The following is a 24,383-nucleotide window of genomic DNA, read 5'->3' as shown; positions in this document are numbered from 1 at the left end:
ACTCTCTGAGACCACTGTAGTCACCCTTATGAAAGCAAAAGCCTTTACACTTGACAGCACCATTAGCATTAGTTGAGGCATATGATGCAAGAAAGCAAGCTTATACAGCATCAGCCAAAAATAAAAAAAAAAAACCTTCCCATATCACCCATCCGGTCACTCCAAATGGCTGTCTAGTTCAGCCTTAAATTTATTTAAGCTATCAACTTCCACAACAACAGATGGAAGTCTATTCCAGCAATCAACTACCCACTGGTTAAAGGCAAACTTCCGCACATCTATTCTATAACTGTCTTTCCTCAGTTTGAATCTATGCCCCCTCAGGTTCTTAATCTGAGTAAGTGGAAGTATCCCATCAGCATTGAGCCTGCTCAAACCATTCAAGGCCTTATACATCTCGATCAGATCACCTCGCAGATGCCTAGTCTCCAGATGCTGCAACTTGCAGAACTTAAGCCTTCCTTCATAAATGCACCCCTTTGTTCCTCTCACCAATCTTGTTGCCCCTCTTTGTACTTGTTCTAGCTGTACATCTTTCCTAAAATGGGGCCTCCATATTTCTATACAGTGCTGAAGGTGTGGCCTGACCATTGCCTTATACAAAGGGATAATCACCTTGTCACTGCTAGCAAAATTCCTATATATCATTGACAAAACCCCATGACCTGCCCTGGCAGCCTGTCTGCATTGCTCAGAAAACTTCATATCTGCCTGCACAATTACTCCCAGGTCTTTTTCATTTTCTACCACCTTAAGTGTAGTACCACAAAGTTGGTACGTTTCTCTGGGGTTACTTCTACCCATATGTAGTACTTTGCATTTGTCAAGGTTAAACTTCAGTTGCCACTTCTTAGCCCATATGCCCAAATTATCTAGATCCTATTGCAGTAGCACACTGCCATTACTGTCATTAACAACCCTGCCAACCTTTGTATCATCTGCAAACTTCGACATTAAGCCTGATATACCTTCATCAATATCATTGATAAATATACAAAACAACAGTGGACCTAACACCGAACCCTGTGGGACTCCACTAATAACATTAGTCCAAGAAGAGCAGCACCCATTGATTACCACCCTCTGTCTTCTAGCACTTAACCATCCTTTTATCCATTGTAGCAACTTACCCTTAATACCATTCTGCTCCAATTTGTACAATAGTCTTCCATGCACAACAGTGTCAAAAGCTTGCCTGAAATCCAAATATATGATATCAAAATTATTTTTTGCATCCAGTTCCTTTGGAACCACATCATAATATCCAATCAAATTTGTCCGACAAGACTTTCCCTTAACAAACCCATGCTCTGTCTGAATTATTGCTGCAGTCTTGTCTAGATGATCGTGCAGTGCATCTTGAACCAGCGACTCCATTATTTTACCCGGAACAGAAGTTAAACTAACTGGTCTGTAATTACTCGTGTTACCCTTCGATTCCCCTTTGTGAATTGGGGATACATTTGCACATCTCCAGTCCGTGGGAACCTCCCCCGAGTCCAAGGATGCTCTCATAATTATGGATAAGGGTTTGCTTAGTTGCCTTGCCGCCTCCTTTAATATAACAGGATAGATCCCATCCACCCCAGGTGCTTTTCTTATGTTTAACTTCAACAATATCTCTTCCACTTTGCTCTCAGTTATTACAAAATCATTAAGTATCTTGCTATAATTTGATAACCTTCTGCCATTTTCAAACCTTGATAATTCCTGACGTGTGATGTAGATGCAAAATACTCATTCAACTCATTCAGTTTGGTTGCTATCTGAGCAGGATCATCAACAGTCGAACCATCGATGTCAAGTGGACCAATCAGATTCATCCCCTTCCTTTTAGAGTTTATATAAGTAAAGAAATCCTTGCTGTTTTTCTTAGCATCTTTTGCCAAGGATTTCTCGTAATCTGCCTTCGCCTGTCGAACCTCCTTTGTGACCTGATTACAGATTAACTTATATCTGCCATAGGCTTCTGAGTTGCTTGATAATTTATATGCATCCCATGCATTTTTCTTCTCTGTTATGAGTCTCATTAGTTCATTTGACAACCATTTAGGCCTAAACCTTGAACAATATTTCTTAATAGGTATGAAACTTTTAGTAGCTTCCACGATTAATTCCTTGAATGCTTCCCACATAGAATTTACTGTTCGTAACATTGTCAGTTGATCCCACTGTACAGAATTTAAAAACTGTCGGAGACCATTGTACTCGCCTTTACGGAAGCAAAAACCTTTCCTTTACCCCTGATGGTAATTAAATCTTTAAGTAAATCCCACGTCAGTACACTGTGATCACTGCCACCTAGTGGTTCTTTAACTGCAAATTCCTAATACATGAATGATCACTGATAACCAGATCAAGAGTATTACTTTCTCTGGTTGCCTCTCAAACATGCAGAAAACAATCATCCAATAAATCCACAAAAGTCTGACTAGTGTGTGAGTGCCCAACCCACAAGTTCCAGTCAATATCTGGGAAGTTAAAATCCCCCATTATAAGACATTCCGATTTACTAGCCCACTCTATTTCTCTGTACAATTGTTCATTGTACCCATTCAAGTCATTAGGCCTATAACACACTCCTACTCTAATTTTTGCTTTCGCAGTGCTTATGTCACACCAAACTGACTCAACAGTGCACTGTTCATCTATATCAACTGGATGCACTTCTTTTGATTTTATGTTTTTCTTTATTAACAGCATAACACCTCCTCCCTTCCTATCCTGTCTATCCTTTCTGTACACATTGTACTCCCCAAATTCCAGTTCGGCATTCCTTATATCTGTGTGACACCACGTCTCTGATATCCCAACAATATCTGCCTTTGATGTCTTGACCAACACTTCAAATTCATCAAATTTATTTACTATACTTCTAGCATTGGTATACATGCAAGTATACATGCACCTATTCTTATTCTTAATTACTCTAACACATCCCATATACCCACCTGTTTCACGATGACTGCGATCCGTCCCTGAAACCCCCAACATCCCTCGCTCCAGGTCGCTACTTATTCTAATAGAAGTAGAAATCCACAGGTCAAAATCTTTAGATTTTGACCTGTATAGCATATATACATACGTATATATGCTCCACATGTATACATATATACATGTGTAAAAAAAAAAAAAAAAAACCCCATTGTGTAAGAGAAAAGTAATATATATATATATATATATATATATATATATATATATATACATACAATTTTTTAAAATTAAATAAAATATAACATAAGCCAGTAGTATGGTAAAAGTAGTAAAAGCAGCACTGTTGCGCATGGAAGACTATTGTACAAATTGGAGCAGAATGGTATTAAGGGTAAGTTTCTACAATGGATAAAAGGATGGTTAAGTGCTAGAAGACAGAGGGTGGTAATCAATGGGCCAGTAGTATGGTGTGTATACATGTATACACACATATACACATACATACACATATAAAAAAAAAAAACCCATTGTGTAAGAGAAAAGTAAGGGAGGAAGGCAGAAGACTGGAGGGTAGGAAACAGAAAGAAGGGGCCGACATGGAAGATGGCCCCTGCTGACATGTGGCATGCCCAGTGCCTCACCAGAGGGAAGAGTGGGGTGGCATGGGGTGGGTTTCAACCACCCCCATGCCACCCCACTCTTCCCTCACTCCAGGTGTCGTCATTGGGACTCCATTTTGTGAGTCTGTGTCGCATCCAGACTGAAGGCTGGTCCAGTATTCCATGATAGCAAATAGTGGGTAGATCAAAACCGGGAGTCCAAGATAGGATGGGCAAGTCCAGGGATTGATGTTAGATCGCTTCTTGATGAGATGGGTCACATCTGGTGGGGGGAAGTTGGTTCAGGAGTCAACGATGAGGAATTTGTCAAAGTATGTGAGGACCCTGTCTTTGATTGCACTGCTAGTATTGTCACAAACAAGTGGGGAGACCAGTTGACTACTCGAGATGTGAGAGATAAAGTTGGGTTCTGTACTCCGGGTGATTTGTTGGTCAAGTCTTGTGTAAGTTGGTCCAAGGCGTTAGCATCCATGGCTCAGCGATGCAAAGCAACAATTGGCAGCCATGGTTGTTTTGACCTATTGATTCGCATACTATGGTGGTGGTAGCACTTTCTGCCTGGTAAATAGTTCCGTTGCAGATTGAGTCAGGGCTCAGTAAGTTTCTTCATTCTCTAGGGTGTGAGATGTTCTTGGTTTTGATAGTTAAAAGTGTAGTTTCGTTATTAGGATCCTCCGGAAGTCCTCGTAGATTTCACAGCTATGGACAAGGTGCTCCCATGTCTGATCCTCTCCACAGTGGCAGCGAGGTGAGTCTGAAATTCTGAAGTCGTAGTTTTTTCTGGAAGGAGTCATGTCCAGTGAGAAGGTAGGTAGCATAGAGTCCCAGTGAAAACCAGCCAGGTGTGAGTCGGTAAGAAGCCCCTGACATCCGGGAGGAATCTTTTGGTGACAGCGCCTTTAGTTGAGGTGTGCCATCTTTCTTGCCAGGTGTCTGTTAGATGTTCATTAAGTCTCTTCTTTTCAGTGTTTCTATTATTTGCTGGGTCAGCGGTGAAACCGGTGCAGGTAACTGTTCTTCCTTTGGCTAATTGGTAGAGCAGCCCATGACGAACAATCTCCAGGTCCAATGGAAGAGATCCAGTGAGGACCTGGATCTCTTCCATTGGACCTGGAGTGCATGGGTGCTGACAGTGCGACAGGCATGCGAGGACAGAAAGAGAAGAGAGCACTTGATAATTCCTAGGCGCGATCTGTTTACAACTGTATTGGCCTTCTTGTACCAGACTCTAGAGGGATAAGCGATAACCAGGATGAAGACTGCCTTATAGAAGAGGGAGAGCGTTCTCTTCTTCTTCAAGCCCCAGTCCTTCGGGCAACTCTTGAGACTTGGGCAGCATACTTCCTGATCTTAATCCTGAGTTGGTGTAGATGAGGGGTGAAGAAAAGGTTTTTGTCTAAGATCAAACCTAGATATTTAAGCTCTGTTTTTAGTTTGACCGTAACACCATTGACCATGATTTGGGGTGGTCTTCTCAGATCAAGGGTACCTTTTAGTAGGATCAAATTGGTTTTCTCTGGGGAGATCTTTAGGTTGTTATGATTTGCCCAAGCTTGAAGGGTGGAGATGCCTGGTTGGCAGTCGATTCCAGTTGGGCTCTGTTATTGGCAGAAAAGAGTATGACCAGGTCATCCGCATAGGCCTGAGTCTGTACATTGTTGAGTTTGGTGTTCAAGAAATCATCCAGCACCAGATTCCAGAGGAGAGGTCCCAGGACATACCCCCTGAAGACATCCCCTGAAGACTGGTCTAGAGACATTGCAGTGGGGGAGCGGACACAACTCACCGGTCCTGGAGATAGCTCTTGATGCATCTATATAAGTTAGCATTAGCAGAGGCGTATGATGCAAGAAAGCAAGCTTATGGAGCATCAGCCAAAAAAAAAAAAAAAAAACTTCCATTTCACCCCTCCGTTCGTTCGAAATACCTGTCCAGCTGAGCCTTAAACTTATTTAGGCTATCAACTTCCATGACAAGGGATGGAAGTCTGTTCCACCAACCAACCACCCGCTGGCTAAAGGCAAATTTCTGCACGTCTATCCTTCATCTGTTTTTCCTCAATTTGAATTTATGCCCTCTCAGGTGATTATTCTGAGCAAGAGGAAGAATCCCATCAGCATTGAGCATGCTCAAACCATTTAAGGCTTTATACACCTCTATCAGATCACTTCGCTGGTGCCTAGTCTCCAGACACTGTAATTTGCAAAACTTAAGCCTTTCTTCATAAGAGAACCCCTTTGTTCCATTCATTAATCTTGTTGCCCTTCTCTGTACTCATTCCAGCAGCTCTACATCCTTCTTGAAATGAGGCCTCCAGACCTGTATACAGTACTCAAGGTGTGGCCGGACCATTACCTTATACAAGGGAATAATCACCTGCTTATCCCTGCTAGAAAAATTCATGTATATCATTGACAAGACACCATGAGCTACTCTTGCAGCCCATCTGCACTGCTCAGAGAACTTCATATCTGCCTGCACAATTACCCCCAGGTCCTTTTCATTCTCTACCACTGCCAGTGTAGTACCACAGAGTTGATACGTTGCTCTGGGGTTGCTGTTTCCCATATGTAGTACTTTACATTTGACAATGTTAAAGTTTTCTGGGACTTGTGCCCTCCAGAGCCTGCCCAGGATGCTGGGCCACCAGAGGGAATCGAAGGCACCATCAAAGTCGAAGGAGATTAGTAGAAAGTATTTGGAGTTGCATTTGGTAGCAGCTTCAATGATTGTTTCCAGTGCATCTACCGTGGAACATTCTTTCTGGAAACCGTAGTGGTTAGGCGAGGAGAGACCAGTGTCATTGTAGTGGGCTTCTATTCTGTGGGAGATCATCTGTTCGAGAAGTTTGCTGAAAACTGGCAGCAGTGCAATGGGCCGGTAAGATTGTGGCAGATCATGTGGCTTGTTTGCATTCTTCAAAAGTCTAACGGTTGCAGTCCTCCATTGTGTGGGGAAGAATCCTTAGTGGAGACATCATCGTCACTGTCCTAACACCTACTTGTACCTGCGCTTCCTGAGCAATAAGCTAATCCGTGCTTTATTCCTCTATCCTATCAATTTTAGTCTTTTGATCCTTAATCATATCCTCTGTATGATAAATCAAACATTGAGGATATGTTACCGCTCTTGCCCCGAAGAGGCGGTTATCGACTATCTAGAGCTCAATTAAACTTTAAACTTCAAAGGCAAACTTCTATAAATTGTGATTCTTGTTCCAGCCAAATTAAAACTCTAAACATTTAAAATTCATCAATATATTTTCGTATTTTATACTTTTTTTTTTTTTTTCCCCAACATTTCATTTTTATACAGCTATAAACTATAAGATCAATAAATTCCAATTCCAACTAAATCTCAGCTCCATAAAAACACTATTTACCTATATACAAACTTTTACAATTATCTAATCCTGTTTACTTCTCTAGCGAACTCAGCAAAAGCTTCATTCCATTCTCTATTCTTAAACAAGTCATCCAGATGTATGAGTCGGAGCCAATCTGCCTAATTAACATATTCCTTGGTATATCATATCTTACACACTTCCGTAAAATATTCTCTGTATCCTCTACCATCCCACAAATACACATTGGATTTTCTACTTCACCAAGCTCTACCAGTCTTTTCTTTAACCCATGTTCCAAACAATTAACATTGTTTGGAACATTCCTAGACCAGACCAAGATGAAATCTCTTTCATAGTTTTCACCCTAGGAAGAAAGGTAAAGGTAACATGCCCCTTATCAGAACCATTCCATCTTTTCTGCCATATACAATCTATATCTTGCTGCAACCTTTTCTTTTCTACTTTCAAATCGTGTCTTCCGTACCCTCTTCTCTCTTTTCTACAAGATTTTATTCCCATAAGTTCTATTCTCTTATTATTCTTAATCACATATTCCATTGTCCTTTTAAGTATAATCAGATCCACTGGTTCCTTTCCTGCAATAACTTGCAGAGCATCACTTGAAACGGTTCTGCAGGACCGCATTACCGCCAGAAGGGCAAATCTCTGTGCTGAAATAAGACTTCTTTTAACATGGCTATTAGTCACATTACGACCCCAAGCCCACATGCATACGTCACAATCGGTAGAAATATACATTTATAGAGTAGGTCTAAGGACTTACCTTTCACTCCCCATTCTACCCTTGTGACTTTCCTAATTTTTAAATAAATCATCCTCATTTTATCTCTTAATTTCTGCACGTGAGGCAAAAAGGACATCCTTTCATCCACATAAACTCCTATGTGCTTGACCAAGGGGGCATATACTATTGTCGTACTAAATATTTTTGCAGTTGGTCTTCTTTCACTGAGCTTTCCTTTGAGCAGAACCATGTGAGTTTTTTTCATTGATATCTCCATTTTTATGGACCCCAGCCCATTTCTCCACTTGTCCCATAGCCCTCTTAATTCTCTCCTCCAATTCTTTTCTAGACTTTCCCACCACCATTATTAACAAATCATTAGCATATGCTACCAGTTCACATCCTACCCACTCCTGAACCAGTAGCTCATCCAGTACAATATTCCAACTATAGGGACCTATGATTGAACCTTGTGAAGCACCTTTTGTTATTTCCTGAGTAACTTTCCCTTATTTTGTTACATTTGTAACTTTTCTATCTTTAAAATAATCTTTTAAAACTCCATAGAACTGCCCAGTACACTTCATTTTTCTCATTCTTGCTAGAAAGCTCGGCCACCACATACGATCAAATGCTCCCTTAAAGTCAAGAAATATACCCAGGACATAATTTTCTGAAGTCTCTTGTACATACGACACCATTTTAACCACAGCATCTTCAGTAGATTTGCCCCTCCGAAAGCCAAACTGCCTAGGGCTGCTCATTCCACTACTCTCATAATATCCCTCCAATCTATTCATCAACACTCTTTCAAAAACCTTTGTGATAACTGGCAATAATCCCACTGGTCTATATGATCTAGGATCCATCCTCTTTTTTTCTCTATTCTTTAATAATATTCTAATGTATGCCTCCTTCCAACAACTAGGAAAGATTTTCTCATTTAAGCACACATTACAGAACTCTACCAATTCCTTTCCAAATTTCAAACCAAACTTCTTTATCACTTTGTGTAGCAATCCATCTCTGCCTGGTGCTTTCTTTGTCTTAACTTTCTCCAATACTATCTTCAATTCTTCCTCTGTAATTAAACTTTCAATTTCCTGCTCCCCCACATATTCATCATTTAATTTCCTGATTTGTCTTCGTTCTCTACTATCCAAACTTATTTGATCTATAGGAAACAATGAGGAGCGCAAACCATGCATGGAGGACTCCCAGTCCCTTGTACTCTGATTTTCTATTTTAATAGTACTATAAACTTCTTGATCAACTTTCATTCTATCAAATAATAATTTGTATGGTAATCCCCATACATTCTTATTCATTTCCTCTTTTACATAGTTTCGCCATGCTTCTCTCTTCTCTTTTTGAATTCTACCAACATATTCCCGTCTCATTTGTTGGTATTGCCTCTTTAAATCCTCCATTTGTTCACTTATTCCTCTTCTCCGTACCCTCTGGAAATTCCTCCTAGCCCTGTTCACTCTCCTCCTCATTTCCACTAATATTCCATTCCACCAAGGGACAACCATTTTTAATTTTGTGCTCCTCCTCATAGACCTGCAGCAACTTTTATATATAATACTAACTATTTTCTCAGCCCTTTCTCCAGCCAACCTGCTATCTATTTCTTCTCTATCATCTCTAAGTCTTTTTGTAATCTCTTCTTCAAAACACTGCCAGTTTGCAGAACTCGCTGCAAACCTCTTTTCAAACCCTGTATTACATTCTACCCTCTTATCTCGAAACTGATACATCTATGATCGTTGGTAGTCCAGTCCTCCCTAACCCTCCAACACCATATCTTATTCCACAAGGCTTCTGTAGTTAATGTTAAATCCATATTAGATTCTCCTTGTATAGTACTGAAGGTAGAGGGCTGGCCCAGCTCATTTACAATATTAAGTCTCTGACTTATCAACATTTCCTCTAATTGATTTCCTCTAATATCAGTCTCGTGACTTCGCCAAGTTGTTGAACTTGCATTTGAATCAATACCAATTACAATTTTCTTTCCTTGTAATACATCTACCACTTTTTCAATATAGTTTAAATAAGGCTGCAGTTCATGGAACTGGCAGTACACACTTACCATATATACGCTACCAATCTCACTCAAGATCTCAGCACAGACTCCATGAGTAAAACACAACTGATCAATTTGTGTTACCACACAGTCTACATTTCTCACTATGACAGCAGCCTGACTGTTTACTCCGGACTGCACAATTTTATCAGTTATTTTATAACCTTTAACAAGGTTCCCAACCACGTATGGCTCCTGAAGAAGGAGGACATCATAGTCTTTTTCGTCCATCCGATGACTCAACTGCAATGCAACATTATAGGATCTTTGCCCATTCACTTGCAGTACTTTTAGCCTTTTCATTTCTATTTCTCTCCTATCCATAATCTAATCTAGTCCTATATTGTTCGTAATACTTCTTATATTCACTGCATTCCTTGCTTCTAATTGAATGGCAAAAATCCCTATTTTTTTGCTTACAATTAATACATATAGCACTTTCATTTTTCTTTTTACAATTTTTAAAAATGTGTCCCTCTTCTCCACAATGTCCACATGTGGACATTGTGGAGAAGAGGGACACATTTCCCCTTACATCTTCCCCTTACACTGATAAGCCACATGGCTATAGGATAAACATTTAAAACATTTTGGAATGAGGACAATATCCTTCACCCAAAATGAGGTCCACTGGCAATAGACGCTTCCTTTATTTATTAATATATCCTTGGTGGAGACATTTCCATTTTGGATCTCCTTCGAGGCTTCCATTCCCTGGGCAGACGCCCATCCATGGATAAAGTCTAGAAGGGATATAATGACAGAGTCTAGAACTCAATAATTATTAAAGAAAAAATTTAAAATAACTAACAACACAAAAACATAATCTCTTGGCCACTTAGCCTCTTTTTAGAAAAATCTGCTTCAAGAATATTCTTTGCAGATCTTAATTAAAAGAGTTCCCGCCCCTGCCGCGTGGAGGCGGGCCTCTACTATCTAGACACAGTCTTCTATTAAAAACCTTTCTTACATATTCATTAAAACAATGAAACATCCATCTTTCCGCAAACGGGACCTGGAGGGTATCCCTCTCCAAGCTACCAATGGACAATCTCAGTTGGTTCCTATAATCTTCATACACCGTACAATCCAACATGATATGTTCCGATGTTTCTGGGGAACCACAATAACAAGATTCACTTTCCCGCAGCCCCAATTGATATAACCTCATGGCAAGTCCGTGTTCAGTCAGCAAAAATGTGGCATGCAAACTAAATTGCAACCATGTCTTTTTCTTGTTTACAATATCTACTCTAGGTAGAAATGTATATGTTTGCCTGCCCTTATCTGAACTTTCCCATTCATTCTGCCACTTTATCATTATTTCTTGTAACATTCTAACCTTCTCTTCTTTCATATCATTTCAATTATAAATCCGTCCTTCTTCTGGACATGACAATATGCCCATAATTTCTTTTCTCATATTTCTCTTAGTATAATAGGTCAGACCAGACAGCAAAACACTATACTGGGCAGGGATCTTGCCAGAGATCACCTGCAAGACCTCTGTCGAGACAGTTCGACATGCTCGAGTTATTCCTAATAAAGCAAACCTTTGGGCTTGCAAAAGATACTTCTGTATTTTAACTAGAGGAACTCTATGAACCCATGCTCCGGAGGCATATGTCGCAATAGGAATAAATAAACAATCATATAATAAATTAAGGGATCGACCCTTAATCCCCCAGTCTACTCTTATAACCCTCCGGAGCTTAGCATAAAGGGTTCTTATTTTCTCTCGCAAATATATCATGTTTTGTAAAAAACAATCGTTCCTCTAAATTTAAACCCAAATATTTAACTTCTCTCACATATCGAACTGAATCGCCCTTGGTGGAGACAGTGGTTTAACAGGTTGAGTATGGTAGTGGGAATAAGTTCAATGGCTTTCTGGACAATTTCTGGATCGAGCATGTCTCTGCCCGGAGCCTTCTTGTTTCTGATTCTAGATGCAGCTAAGTTTAGCTCAGTTGGGGTGAAGGGTTCTTCAATTGCAGTTGTGCGATATGTTTCATTCTCCGTGCAGAGCTGTAGCTGTTCCATTGTGTGTGGGTCAACAGGCTGCTGGAATGTAGTGTATAGAATATTATTGACAGTGTCTTGCCACGATCTGGTGTAAAGTCCGTTCGTTAATTTTGTGGTTGATACGTCCTAGCCTCTGGGGAGCTTGTTAGTGATCACTTTGTATACAATCCCCCAAGGGTCAGCATTCCCTTCAGTGCTTACCAGGGCTTCCCATGAATGCCTTTTGCACTGTTTTATTGTTGTGGTATACTGGTTCCTGGTCACACGATATTGCTGCAGTAAAGCCTCTGTTTCTTCTGGAGGCCATGTTCTCCTTGCACGTTGATAGGTTTTTGTCAGTAAATGACTTCACGTCTAAGAGCCTGGAGTTCTGGAGACCACCAGGGGACAGCACCAGGTGTGAATCTCTTAGGTAGGTGGTAGATGTCAGAATGCACATGGATGACTAGACCCAGGGTATCCCAGTAGAACATCACCCAAAGCATGACACCGCCGCCACCAGCTTGTTTTCGTCTCATGGTGCATTCAGGTGCCATCACCTCCCCAGGTAAATGATGCACAAGTACCCGGCCGTCCACATGGTGCAATAGGAAACATGATTCATCGGACCAGACGACCTTCTTCCAATCACTCAAGGTCCAGTTTCAATGCTCGTGTGCACATTGTAGGCACTGTCACCAGTGAACCGTGGTTAGCATGGGCACTCAGAGTGGCTGCGGCTATGCAGCCCCATTTTCACCGGGGTTCGATGTACCATGTGTTGTGACACATTACTCCTGTCACCAGCATTCCAATTACTGGTGAGTTGTGCCACAGTCGCCCTTCTGTTGTAACGTGCCATCTGGGAGAGCCTTCACTCACCTCGAGCATTGATGAGCCGTGGTCGTCCAACACCTCACTGGCGGTTCGTGCGTTTTTGCTCCTCGGATCAATTTTGGTAGGTACTAACCACAACTGTGGTTAGTACCTACAGTTGTGGTTAGTTGTGGTTGCTCACAGTCAGCCGTGGTAGGTACTAACCACAACTGTGGTTAGTACCTACCACGGCTGACTGTGAGCAACCCACCAGCCGTGCCGTTTCGAATATGAAACGGCACGGCTTTCCCATCTGAAGAACAAGAGTAACACTGATTAACGGAGTTATTTACCGTGTCCCAACTCGCGCACCTGCTGTAGTTCACCTGCAGTTGCTTTGATTTGCATAACGACTCACTGGTCATAATGTTTTGGCTCATTGGTGTAGGTATCTGTCCAGCTTATCTTTGAAGAATTTTTCTGAGCTTTCCGTCTTAACCACCTATGGAGACACTTATTCCATTAATTAAAAATTAACAACCGACTAGCCAAAATAAATCTGTCTTCAATTGAATCTAAACCTCTTTCCTTATAATTTCGATTTATGACCCCTAATTCTGAAATAATTTTTAACAGTAAAAATTTCATCCTCATTTATTTCACTTTCGCCTCTCAGAGCTTTATCACCTCAATCAAGTCTCCTCTAAGGTGCCCAGTTTCCAAGCTCTGTGGTGAACCCAGTTGAAGTCTTTCCACATATGGTTGCCCTTTTGCTGATTTCATCAAGTGAGTTACTTGTCCTTGGACATTTCAAGGAACTCAGTGTCTTTTTTTTAGGTGCATACTTGAACATATTATTCCAAGTGTGGTCTTACAAATGCCTTGTGCAGTGGGATTAGGACCTCCCTATCTCTACAATCAAAAGTTCAATAAATTATCGATAAGACAACATAGGCATTCCTTGCCACCTGTCTACCCTCATTTTTGACTATACTGTAATTCCAAAATCCCTTTCTTGCTCCACAGTTTTTAATTGAGCTTCACCAAGTGTATAAGTTGTTTTGGGTTGCTATTCCCATAGTGACAGACTTTGCATGTTGCTTCCTTAAAATATAGCTGCCACTTTTCTGACCATCCAGCTACCAATCTTGTTATCATCTGCAAATTTTGACATTATACTCTGTATCTCTTCATCAGTGTCATTTAAGAAGATCAAAAAACAACAGTACTGATCCTTGGAGAACCTCACTACTTATGTTAGCCCAATCTGAAGGATAATCATCAATCACAACCCTCTGTTTCCTGCCTTGCAGCCATTCTGTGATTCATCTAAGGACTTTTTCCTGTGATTCCAAGTATCAGCTTATATAGTAGCTTTTCATGTTGGAGTGAGTCAGTTGCTTTGCTGATATCTAAGTTAACAATATCAAAATTATTTTCAGCATCCATCTCATGAGTAACTTATCAAAATAGCTAATCAGGTTGGTTAAACATGATTTTCCCTCTACAAAACTATGCTGTTTCCTTCAGAATTCCATTTCTAATGATTCTGTAATGCACTCTCGATTGTTGCCTCCATGATTTTTCCTACTGCTGAAGTTAGACAGTCGGCAGGATCCCCTTCACTCTTAGAACTGCCTTTATGCATTAGTGATACGTTAGCACATCTTCGATCCAAAGGAATCTTGCTCGAATCAGTGATGTCTTCATAATTAATTGTAACCCTTGCAGTAGCATCATCTCCACTGATAGGGTCAGTAGGAAAAATATTTAATCCTGGCAACTAATAGTTGATGCCTTAGTACCTTCCTAATAGTATCTTTTAGCAGCACATATAAGAATAAAGAATATAAATGGATACGTTTATACTGTTTTTCGCTTCACTACAGCTGAGTAGTCCTGAGAAAGTAGATGATATCATTTATGTTGCTCCACTGTGTTTGACCAAGTATGCTGCTTTTCATCACAAGGGCACATTTTTCACTATCCAAAAACTTCTCAAAGTTCACTACTTGCTGATGTGAGCTCATGAAAATAAGAGAAATTCTGGTAGAATTTCTGGCCGTGAACGGTAAATCAGTTAAACCCAGTGCATTTCCATTCCAGGAAGCTGTCATGAAAATATCCTATGTTTTTGTGTCGTGAATATTACAAGGACCTTGGAAAAATGGATATGAACGATTTTGTTTTACTATTTCATGTTTATATTTGTCACATATACAACATTCTTCTTCTGGCATTATAACCCAAGACTGGGTCTTGGCTTTCTCAGCAATGTTCCACTAATAAGCCCTCCCAGAAGTCAGACTTCTCCAACTTCTTATTCTCGTGATCTTTAAGTCCTCTTCTACATCATCTATCCATCTTTTCCTGGTCTTCCTCTCGCCCTATTACCAGTAGGTTTCCATTTTATTATACTCTTAGTTGTTCTGCTGTCATCCATTCTCATAACATATCCCAACCAGGCAAGTCTCTAGCTCTTCATTAATCTGATGATGTTTGCACCCAGAATAAGATTGTCAAGTTCAGTCTGATCCTCCAGAATCCATCAACGTCTTGTACGGGCCCAAAAACGTTTCTTAAAATTCTACCCTCAAACACTCTCAACACCTGCTCATTTTTACTCGTTAATTTCCAAGCTTCACAACCATATGTCACAACTGGTCTACTGGGTTTTTGTATATTCTTAATTTTAAATGTCTGTTCATTGCTCTGGACTTCATTAGTTTTTTATGTGCATAGAAACATCTGTTTCCACTCAGAATATGGGACTTAATTTCATTAGTAATAGAGTTCGACTGGTTTATCTGCGAACCTAGATAAGTGAAATTCTGAACATGCTCAAACGAGAAGCTGCTGTTTCTTAAATTTTCCATGTTATCTGCCGTTCTCCGGATTTCCATATATTTTGTCTTCGCTTCATTTATCCTAAGTCCACTTCTTTCACTATCCAGCCTTGCCTTGAGATCAGGACTATCTCCTTTAGTCCTTCTGATAATCGCGATATCATAAACATATTTGTGCCCAATCACTTTTAATTTTCTGACACGCCTCTAAAACCAAGTTAAATAACACAGTAGAGAGTGCATCACCTTGTCTAACACCGGCGTTAATGTCAGAGTGAGTTGTCAACTCATTGTCAATTCTCACCACTACTTCAGATCCAGCCAGGGTTGCTTTTATGAGCTTAACAATCTTTGCAGGTATGCCTACGAGAAAGAGATCATTTATCATTTCCTCTCTGTTGAGGGAATCAAGAGCTTGTTTGAAATCTATGTATAGGTTAAATAAGTGTATATTGTACTCAAGTCCTTTTTCCTGTATTTGCCTCAAGATGAAAATCTGGTCAGTTGTTGAGCGATTGGATCTGAAACCACACTGATATTCTCCAATGATTTTCTCTGAATATGCTGCCAGTCTGTTATAAATAATTCCTGAAAAAACCTTGTAAGCAATGTAATACTTCTATAGTTAGAGCAAAGCAGTTATCACCCTTCTTGTGAATCGGCTTTATGATTCCAAGGGTCCATTAATCTGTGATTTTTTCCTCAGACCATATTAATAGTATCAGAGTATGTATTCTTCTCCATAGTGTCACTCCACCGTTCTTGAGAAACTCTGCAGTTATTCCATCAGTTCCCAGTGCTATAAAGTTCTTTAAGCACTTAATAACATTTCGAATTTCTTTGAAGCTAGGGTCTTCAGTGCACAGTTCTACTGTATAGTACAATAGCTATTTTGTTTCAGTATTACCTCCTGTCAATAAGCTCTCAAAATACTCTTTCCACCATTTCAGAACCTTATTTCTCTCAGTCAGCAAGTTTCCTTTACTATTTCTACATGCAGTAACTTTTGATTGGAATTCCTGTGTACTTTCTTTAATCTTCTTATGAAACTTTTTACTTTCCTTCTTGTTGTAATGTTCTACCATTTCGCTGACCTTCCTCCTCAAAGCTTCTCTCTTTTTCTTTCTACCTATCCTAGCTGCGGCAACTATTTTTTCCTTGTAGTGTTCACTATTCGCTCTGCTATTCCGCTGCAAACATTTCACCCTGTCTTGTCTCTTCAATTCTATTGCTACTCAGCACTCATCATCATCATACCATTCCTCATTTCTCAGCCTTGAGGTCTCACCCAAGGTTACATGTGCAGCAGCCAGAATTGCTTCCTTTATGCAAGTCCATTCATCTTCAATCTTGTCACTGTTTTCCTGTTTCTGCAGTCTTTGGGCCAACTCTGCCTAGTACTTCTTTTCAACAAGTTTATCTTTCAATTTCTCAGCATTCCACTGCTTAGTTTTCTCAGCCTTTCCTCTTGCTACTAGGGCTATTTTATACTTCAGTATGGCTTCCACTAGAAAATGATCAGAATCCGAGCTGGTGCCCTGAAAAGAATGGACATTTTCAATTGCAGTAGTCCACCTCTTAGAGACCAGTACATGATCAATCTGATTAGCCTGATTTTTACCAACTACATATACAACACTAATCAAAATTTATGATTTTTTTTTAATTTCAAAGCGTTTTTATAAATATTGACTTAATTTGTTTTGTTGGAATAATGCTGAAGTTTTATGCAGTTAGTTCCTCCACAAACTTATATTTGACAGCAATTAATGTTTCATGTTTCTATTTTATGTTATCAACATTTTTCTGAAAATTTAAGTTAGTGTTAATAAATATTTTATTTCATTAAAGCTATTAAGTATTTTTAGTTGTGAAAAATGCAACATTTTCAAAATTTTCTATTATTAAAATAATGTAAAAGTGAATTAAGTATTGCAAGCCACTGGCATTAGTATACTTTTAGTATAGTAATGCTGTACTAATGTAGTGTGCAAAAGGCATTAGTACACTACATTGGTATGCTGTAACAGGTGCACTAAGATTCGTGCAAGCATATAATTCTAATGGATATATTAATTTTAAGTTTATTGTTTTTATTTATTTTATTTTATTATTATTATTTTTTTTTTTGTATTATGTTAAGCAGCTTATTTAGCTTTCAGTACAGCTTATTTCTTACTAAATAAATTATAACAAATAAGCTAAAATTACTGTATCAATAAGAAATATCAGCTGCTCACATTTCGAAGGTGATTTGCTCCTTTTTGTCAGCTAACCAGGCCTTGTGGCATCCTAGAAGGGTACTTAGAAGGGGAAATTACAGCTAGTTGACAAAAATTGTCTGAACATGTGGAAAGAAAATTTGGGACCTTTGGATGAAATGTTCATCCCTTTTAAACAAGATTAAATTTATAACTAAATTCTGTACTGTAGTGTATTGATTTGTGAAATTGATATGTGTATAATGAATTTCTAATACTAACTAGTAGTTAAGATGTATTTATATCTTTTAGTTGAGCTATTCACTCTTTATAAACCTGTTGTTGGAGAAAGAAGTATCATGTTTGAAAATGGCACTGAAGCTAGAAAGAAGAGGCAACTCCTGGACAGAATATTTAACCACGAATCATGTTGTCAGCTTCTGGGAACACTGAGCATGGTATATATTGATTTTTTATATTATATGTTTGTGCTAATGCTCATCTGTCCTGTGAATTTTTTTTTTTTTTTTTATGCAATATTAGTAAGTGCAGTAAGTATCAGTATGTGCAGTTAACTAAAGTATGGAATTAAAGGATTGTCATACTTCTCTGATTGATTTTTAAACATTTTATTTATATTTTATGTCATATGATGAATTCACTTGGCTGATAATCATACTTTTCTTTGAACCACATTTCATAAATGAAGGTCTCTGTTTATATTTAAATGTTATAACATTTTCACTAATAATTGACATCATCAGCGAAAAAGTACCACTTTGAAGTGAAAGGAATCATACAGTGAATAATTTGGACAACTGAGATGAGCAGTGGTTGAATCAACCAATAATTGGGGTTCTGTGAGAAAAAGTACATGGGGTTTGGCAGACTATAAGTGGAAATGGACATCATTGAGATTGGAACTGAGACCACGTATATTTGTGAAATGAACAAAGAAGTGTTTGGGAGGTTTAGGCCTGTTTGCAGGTAAGTTTGTTCCATTAGTTTGATAATTGTTTTGTTTTGTATAGTCTCAGCAAGCAAGGACCTCTAGTTAGTACTGCTACAGCACCAGCATCTGTTAGTTCAACACCACCAACTGCTTATCCAGAGAAACGGAAATTAATTCAACAGCAGTTGGTTCTTTTGCTACATGATCATAAATGTCAACAAAGAGAAAGTCAGGCAAATGGAGAAATGTGTCAGTGCTCTTTACCTCATTGTCAAACAATGAAGATACTCAACTATATGGCCACTTGCCAGGCAAGGAACTCTTGTCCTGTTCCACATTGTTCATCTTCTCGGCAAATTATTTCTCATTGGAAGAATTGCACAAGGAGTGACTGCCCAGTTTGCCTGCCCTTAAAACAGGCTTTAGATCGTAGACAGCAACAGGCTGGTAAGTTCATTCTGTGAAATTCAGTAATTATTTTACATTATCTTAGAATGATCTCTCATGTTCAGGCCTGACATAGTGTCAAATGTGGAAGTGCAGCAATACACACACATGTTAACTGTGGTCCAGGCCTGCATGACTGCTAAATACAGTTAATATTTGTATTCATAGGTAAACTAATTAGATGTAAATTTCCTTGAGCTATGTGGTCATACCAGATTATAAATTGATTTATAAAAGGTTTAATTCATATATGAACTAAATTATACTGGCAAGTTATTATTTGCAGCCTGGAAAGGTTGATTGTAAAAAGTGAGTTGCCTGTGTACAGTTAATTATTATAAATATTAATGAAATACTATAGGTCAGTATGCAGTCTAACACATAAAACACACTATATTGCTAAAAGTAATTGAAGTAATATTATACTTGAATGCTTTTAAAGAACCTTTTATTGATACAATATGTAATATTATATCAATAATATTGAACACATTGTCTCCCCGAATGGTCCCTGGTTGTAGTAGCATCATGAAATTTCCGTTTGGTGATTACTTCAAATCTAGGGTATTGGAGTTTTGCTGTAATAGCATGAACAGGTCATGAATATGGCATCCTTTGATAATTCCCTCATGGAAGTCACTGAGCTTAAACACTGCAACCCAAGTATTTTATCGATCTCCTAACTTCTAGCATGAACATAGTTGCTATTTTACCTATTCCAGACTTATTTATTTACGATGGGTATAGTTGTATTATTTCTAAATCCCAGAGAAGTCTTGATATGTTTCCTGTTTGGCATGTACTGTTTATGCAGATACAGCATGTTTTGTGATATTACCTTTCTCAGTGGGAAAGGATATTTAAAATTTGGTTGTCTAGTGTAATTTTGAATGCAAACACCTCTTTGTTAATAGGTTGTTTAATTTTGATATTGACTTCACAAAGTACAGAAAGGCATCATTTATACATTAAAAGATCCATTTTACACAGTGCAATCTGTGTAAGTCTTTGAAAGTATAGTTTCCTCTCAGAGGATGTGCTGAAATGATGTATTGAATCCTTATGAAGTTTATACAATAAAATTGAGAATCTTTTCAGCCACATGTAATGTTTCATGAAAGAGGCTCCTCATTTTTTTCTTTATCTGCTAAAAGTTGCCATATTTGATCAATAATTCAAACTTACAAGTTTGTCTCTGAATATTACTGCTTTACTTGGTATCTTGCTGCTATTTTCTAAAATAGTCATTGCAAGATCACAGAAAATAATAAACATCAAACTGCATTTAATGTAGTAGTAGTAGTGGCATGTGATGCAAGAAAGCAAATGTATGAGCTTATGCAGCATCAGCCAAAAGAAAAAAAAAAAAAAAAAATCACACCATTCCCTCCAAATGCCTGTCCAGTTACTCCTTAAATTTATTCAACCTATCAACTTCCACAACGACAGATGGAAGTTTGTTCCAGCAATTAACCACCCGCTGGCTAAAGGCAAATTTCCGCACATCTATTCTACATCTGTCTTTTCTTAATTTGAATTTATGCCCCCTTAGATTCATAATCTGAACAAGTGGAAGGATCCCATCAGAATTCAGCGTGCTCAACCCATTCAAGGCCTTATATACCTCAATCAGATCACCGCGCAGGTGCCTAGTCTCCAGCCACTGCAATTTGCAGAACTTAAGCCTCTCTTGGTAAGAGGATCCCTTCATTCCCCTCACCAATCTTGTTGCCCTTCTCTCTACACGCTCAAGTAAATCTACATCCTTCCTAAAATGAGGCCTCCAGACCTGTACGCAGTACTCAAACCGTGGCCTGACCATTGCCTTATACAGAGGGATAATCACCTCCTTTTCCCTGCTAGCAAAATTCCTATATATCATTGACAAAACCCCATGACCTGCCCTGGCAGCCTGTCTGCATTGCTCAGAAAACTTCATATCTGCCTGCACAATTACTCCCAGGTCTTTTTCATTTTCTACCACCTTAAGTGTAGTACCACACAGTTGGTACGTTTCTCTGGGGTTACTTCTACCCATATGTAGTACTTTGCATTTGTCAAGGTTAAACTTCAGTTGCCACTTCTTAGCCCATCTGCCCAAATTATCTAGATCCTGTTGCAGTAGCACACTGCCATTACTGTCCTTAACAACCCTGCCAACCTTTGTATCATCTGCAAACTTCGACATTAAGCCTGATATACCTTCATCAATATCATTGATAAATATACAAAACAACAGCGGACCTAACACCGAACCCTGTGGGACTCCACTAATAACATTAGTCCAAGAAGAGCAGCACCCATTGATTACCACCCTCTGTCTTCTCCCACTTAACCATCCTTTTATCCATTGTAGCAACTTACCCTTAATACCATTCTGCTCCAATTTGTACAATAGTCTTCCATGCGCAACAGTGTCAAAAGCTTTCCTGAAATCAAAATATATGATATCAGAATTATTTTTCGCATCCAGTTCCTTTGTAACCACATCATAATATCCTATCAAATTTGTCAGACAAGACTTTCCCTTAATAAACCCATGCTGTGTCTGAATTATTGCTGCAGTCTTGTCTAGATGATCCTGCAATGCATCCTTAACCAGCGACTCCATTATTTTACCCGGAACAGAAGTTAAACTAACGAGTCTGTAATTACTCGTGTCACCCTTCGATCCCCCTTTGTGAATTGGGGATACATTTGCACATCTCCAGTCCGTGGGAACCTCCCCTGAGTCCAAGGATGCTCTCATAATTATGCTAAGGGTTTGCTTAGTTGCTTTGCCGTCTCCTTTAATATAACTGGATAGATCCCATCCACCCCAGGTGCTTTTCTTACGTTTAACTTCAACAATTTATCTTCCACTTTGCTCTTGGTTATTACAAAATCATTAAGTATCTTGCTACAATTTGATAACCTTCTGCCATTTTCAAACCTTAATAATTCCTCACGTGTGAATGTAGATGCAAAATACTCATTCAGTTTGTTTGCTATCTGAGCAGGATCATCAACAGTCGAACCATCGATGTCAAGTGGTCCGATCAGATTCATCCCCTTCCTTTTAGAGTTTATATAAGTAAAGAAATCCTTGCTGTTTTTCTTAGCATCTTTTGCCAAGGATTTCTCGTAATCTGCCTTCGCCTGCCGAACCTCCTTTGTGACCTGATTACAGATTAACTTATATCTGCCATATTCTTCTGAGTCGCTTGATAATTTATATGCATCCCATGCATTTTTCTTCTCTGTTACGAGTCTCATTAGTTCATTTGACAACCATTTAGGCCAAACCTTGAACAATATTTCTTAATAGGTATGAACCTTCTAGTAGCTTCCACGATTAATTCCTTGAATGCTTCCCACTTGGAATTTACTGTTGGTAACATCGTCAGTTGATCCCACTGTACAGAATTTAAAAACTGTCGGAGACCACTGTACTCGCCTTTACGGAAGCAAAAACCCTTTCCTTTACCCCTGATAGTAGTTAAATCTTTAAGTAAATCCTACGTCAGTACACTGTGATCACTGCCACCTAGTGGTTCTTTTATCTGCAAATTCCTAATACATGAATGATCACTGCTGATAACCAGATCAAGAGTATTACTTTCTCTGATTGCCTCTCGTATATGCTGCTGCAGAAAACAATCATCTAATAAATCCACAGAAGTCTGACTAGTGTGTGAGTGCCCAACCCACAAGTTCCAGTCAATATCTGGGAAGTTAAAATCCCCCATTATAAGACATTCCGATTTACTAGCCCACTCTATTTCTCTGTACAATTGTTCATTGTACTCATTCAAGTCATTAGGCCTATAACACACTCCTACTCTTATTTTTGCTTTCGCAGTGCTTATGTCACACCAAACTGACTCAACAGTGCACTGTTCATCTATATCAGCTGGATGCACTTCTTTTGATTTTATGTTTTTCTTTATTAACAGCATAACACCTCCTCCCTTCCTATCCTGTCTATCCTTTCTGTACACATTGTACTCCCCAAATTCCAGTTCGGCATTCCTTATATCTATGTGACACCACGTCTCTGATATCCCAACAATATCTGCCTTTGATATCTTGACCAACACTTCAAATTCATCAAATTTATTTACTATACTTCTAGCATTGGTATACATGCAAGCATACATGCTCCTACTCCTATTCTTAGTTACCCAAACACATCCCATATACCCACCTGTTTCACGATGACTGCCATCCGTCCCTGAAACCCCCAACACCCCTCGCTCCAGGTCGCTACTTATTCTAATAGAAGTTGTGCAAGAATCACCTTCACCTCTGTCTACGGCTACTGTTAAACTATTAGTCCTTGTATCCCCCCAAGCTATCAGTTTTCCGACCCACCTAACACTGCCTCGATAGCATCAGCAAATATTCTTGCACCCTTTCTATTTAAGTGTATCCCATTCCTGTAGAAGCAGTCTCTCCTGTTAACAAGTACAGTCCAGGCTGAAAAAAATTCTATCCCTTGAGCCTTGCACAATCTTTCCAGGGCCGAATTGATCGACAAGGCTCTCATCATATACTCCCTCCTATCGTGTCTGGGCAGAATTGCAGACACTTTCAAATTCAACCGTATTTCACGGCTTTTTTTCAACAGTGACCTGTACTTGTTAAGTAATTCTGCCGGTCTCCTACTCTTAATTTCATTAGTGCCAACGTGTACAACTATATTACCTTTTGTACCCCTAAAAGATGATATCTGCTCTACAACGTCATCAACGTTTGCCCCTGGCAGACATACCCTGGTCCTGTTCCACCTATCCTTTTTACAAAAGATGTTCCCCGTTTCCCTGACAATAGAGTCACCAACAACTACTAGTTCCTTTGGGACCAGCGCAATCTGCCTTGGGGGTTGCCGCTGTGTTGCGTGATGACCAAGTGCAAGCTCTGGCGTTGATGTGGGCAGCTGAGAGCCTGATGGGCCCCTCAATTTAGATCTTTCGAGGGCATCCACCCTGTCCTTCAAACTCTCATATAGGCCCATAACAATGCTGAGTTGTCGCCTGATTTCCTTACACTCCTTACATCGCGCACACACAAAGACATCCCCCATGGCAATATCATGTTCCGTTCCAGACAGTTCGGCAAACATTTCACAAGTTGCACATTTTTTTAGGCTGTGATGCGTTGGAGAATCGTTCGCCTCAGTTCTCCCACGAGTCACAGCACTCCTGCCACTTTGTGCCCGTTGCTTTCCTGCTCTAGTTTGGGGCATGATATTTTAAATTAATAAGATCAATAAATTAAATTAAATTAAATTAAATGTCAAGACTACGCTATCTAATAGAAACAGTGAAGCGTATTACTGTTTCTATAATTATACGTTAGAGCTACCTAGCTACCTCAATTAAAAATTTGAATTCCCTATCAC

The 24,383-nt window shown here is 39.2% G+C and overlaps 1 protein-coding gene across 1 annotated transcript in view; it reads left to right on the top strand.

Annotated features, from left to right (window-relative positions):
• Nucleotides 1–24,383, top strand: part of LOC150090935 (cytochrome P450 20A1-like) — a 197,488-nt gene that overhangs the window by 49,042 nt on the left and 124,063 nt on the right. The window contains exon 4 of the mRNA XM_090380742.1: nt 17,914–18,059. Coding sequence (XP_090236868.1) covers nt 17,914–18,059 — 146 coding nt within the window. The remainder of the gene's footprint in view (nt 1–17,913; nt 18,060–24,383) is intronic.

Source organism: Mastigoproctus giganteus, chromosome 1, assembly GCF_048544385.1.
Source record: "Mastigoproctus giganteus isolate SK-2022 chromosome 1, ASM4854438v1, whole genome shotgun sequence".
NCBI classification, from domain to species: domain Eukaryota; kingdom Metazoa; phylum Arthropoda; class Arachnida; order Uropygi; family Thelyphonidae; genus Mastigoproctus; species Mastigoproctus giganteus.
The sequence above is the reverse complement of the archived record's forward strand: the minus strand, read 5'-3'. Positions and strand labels throughout refer to the sequence as shown.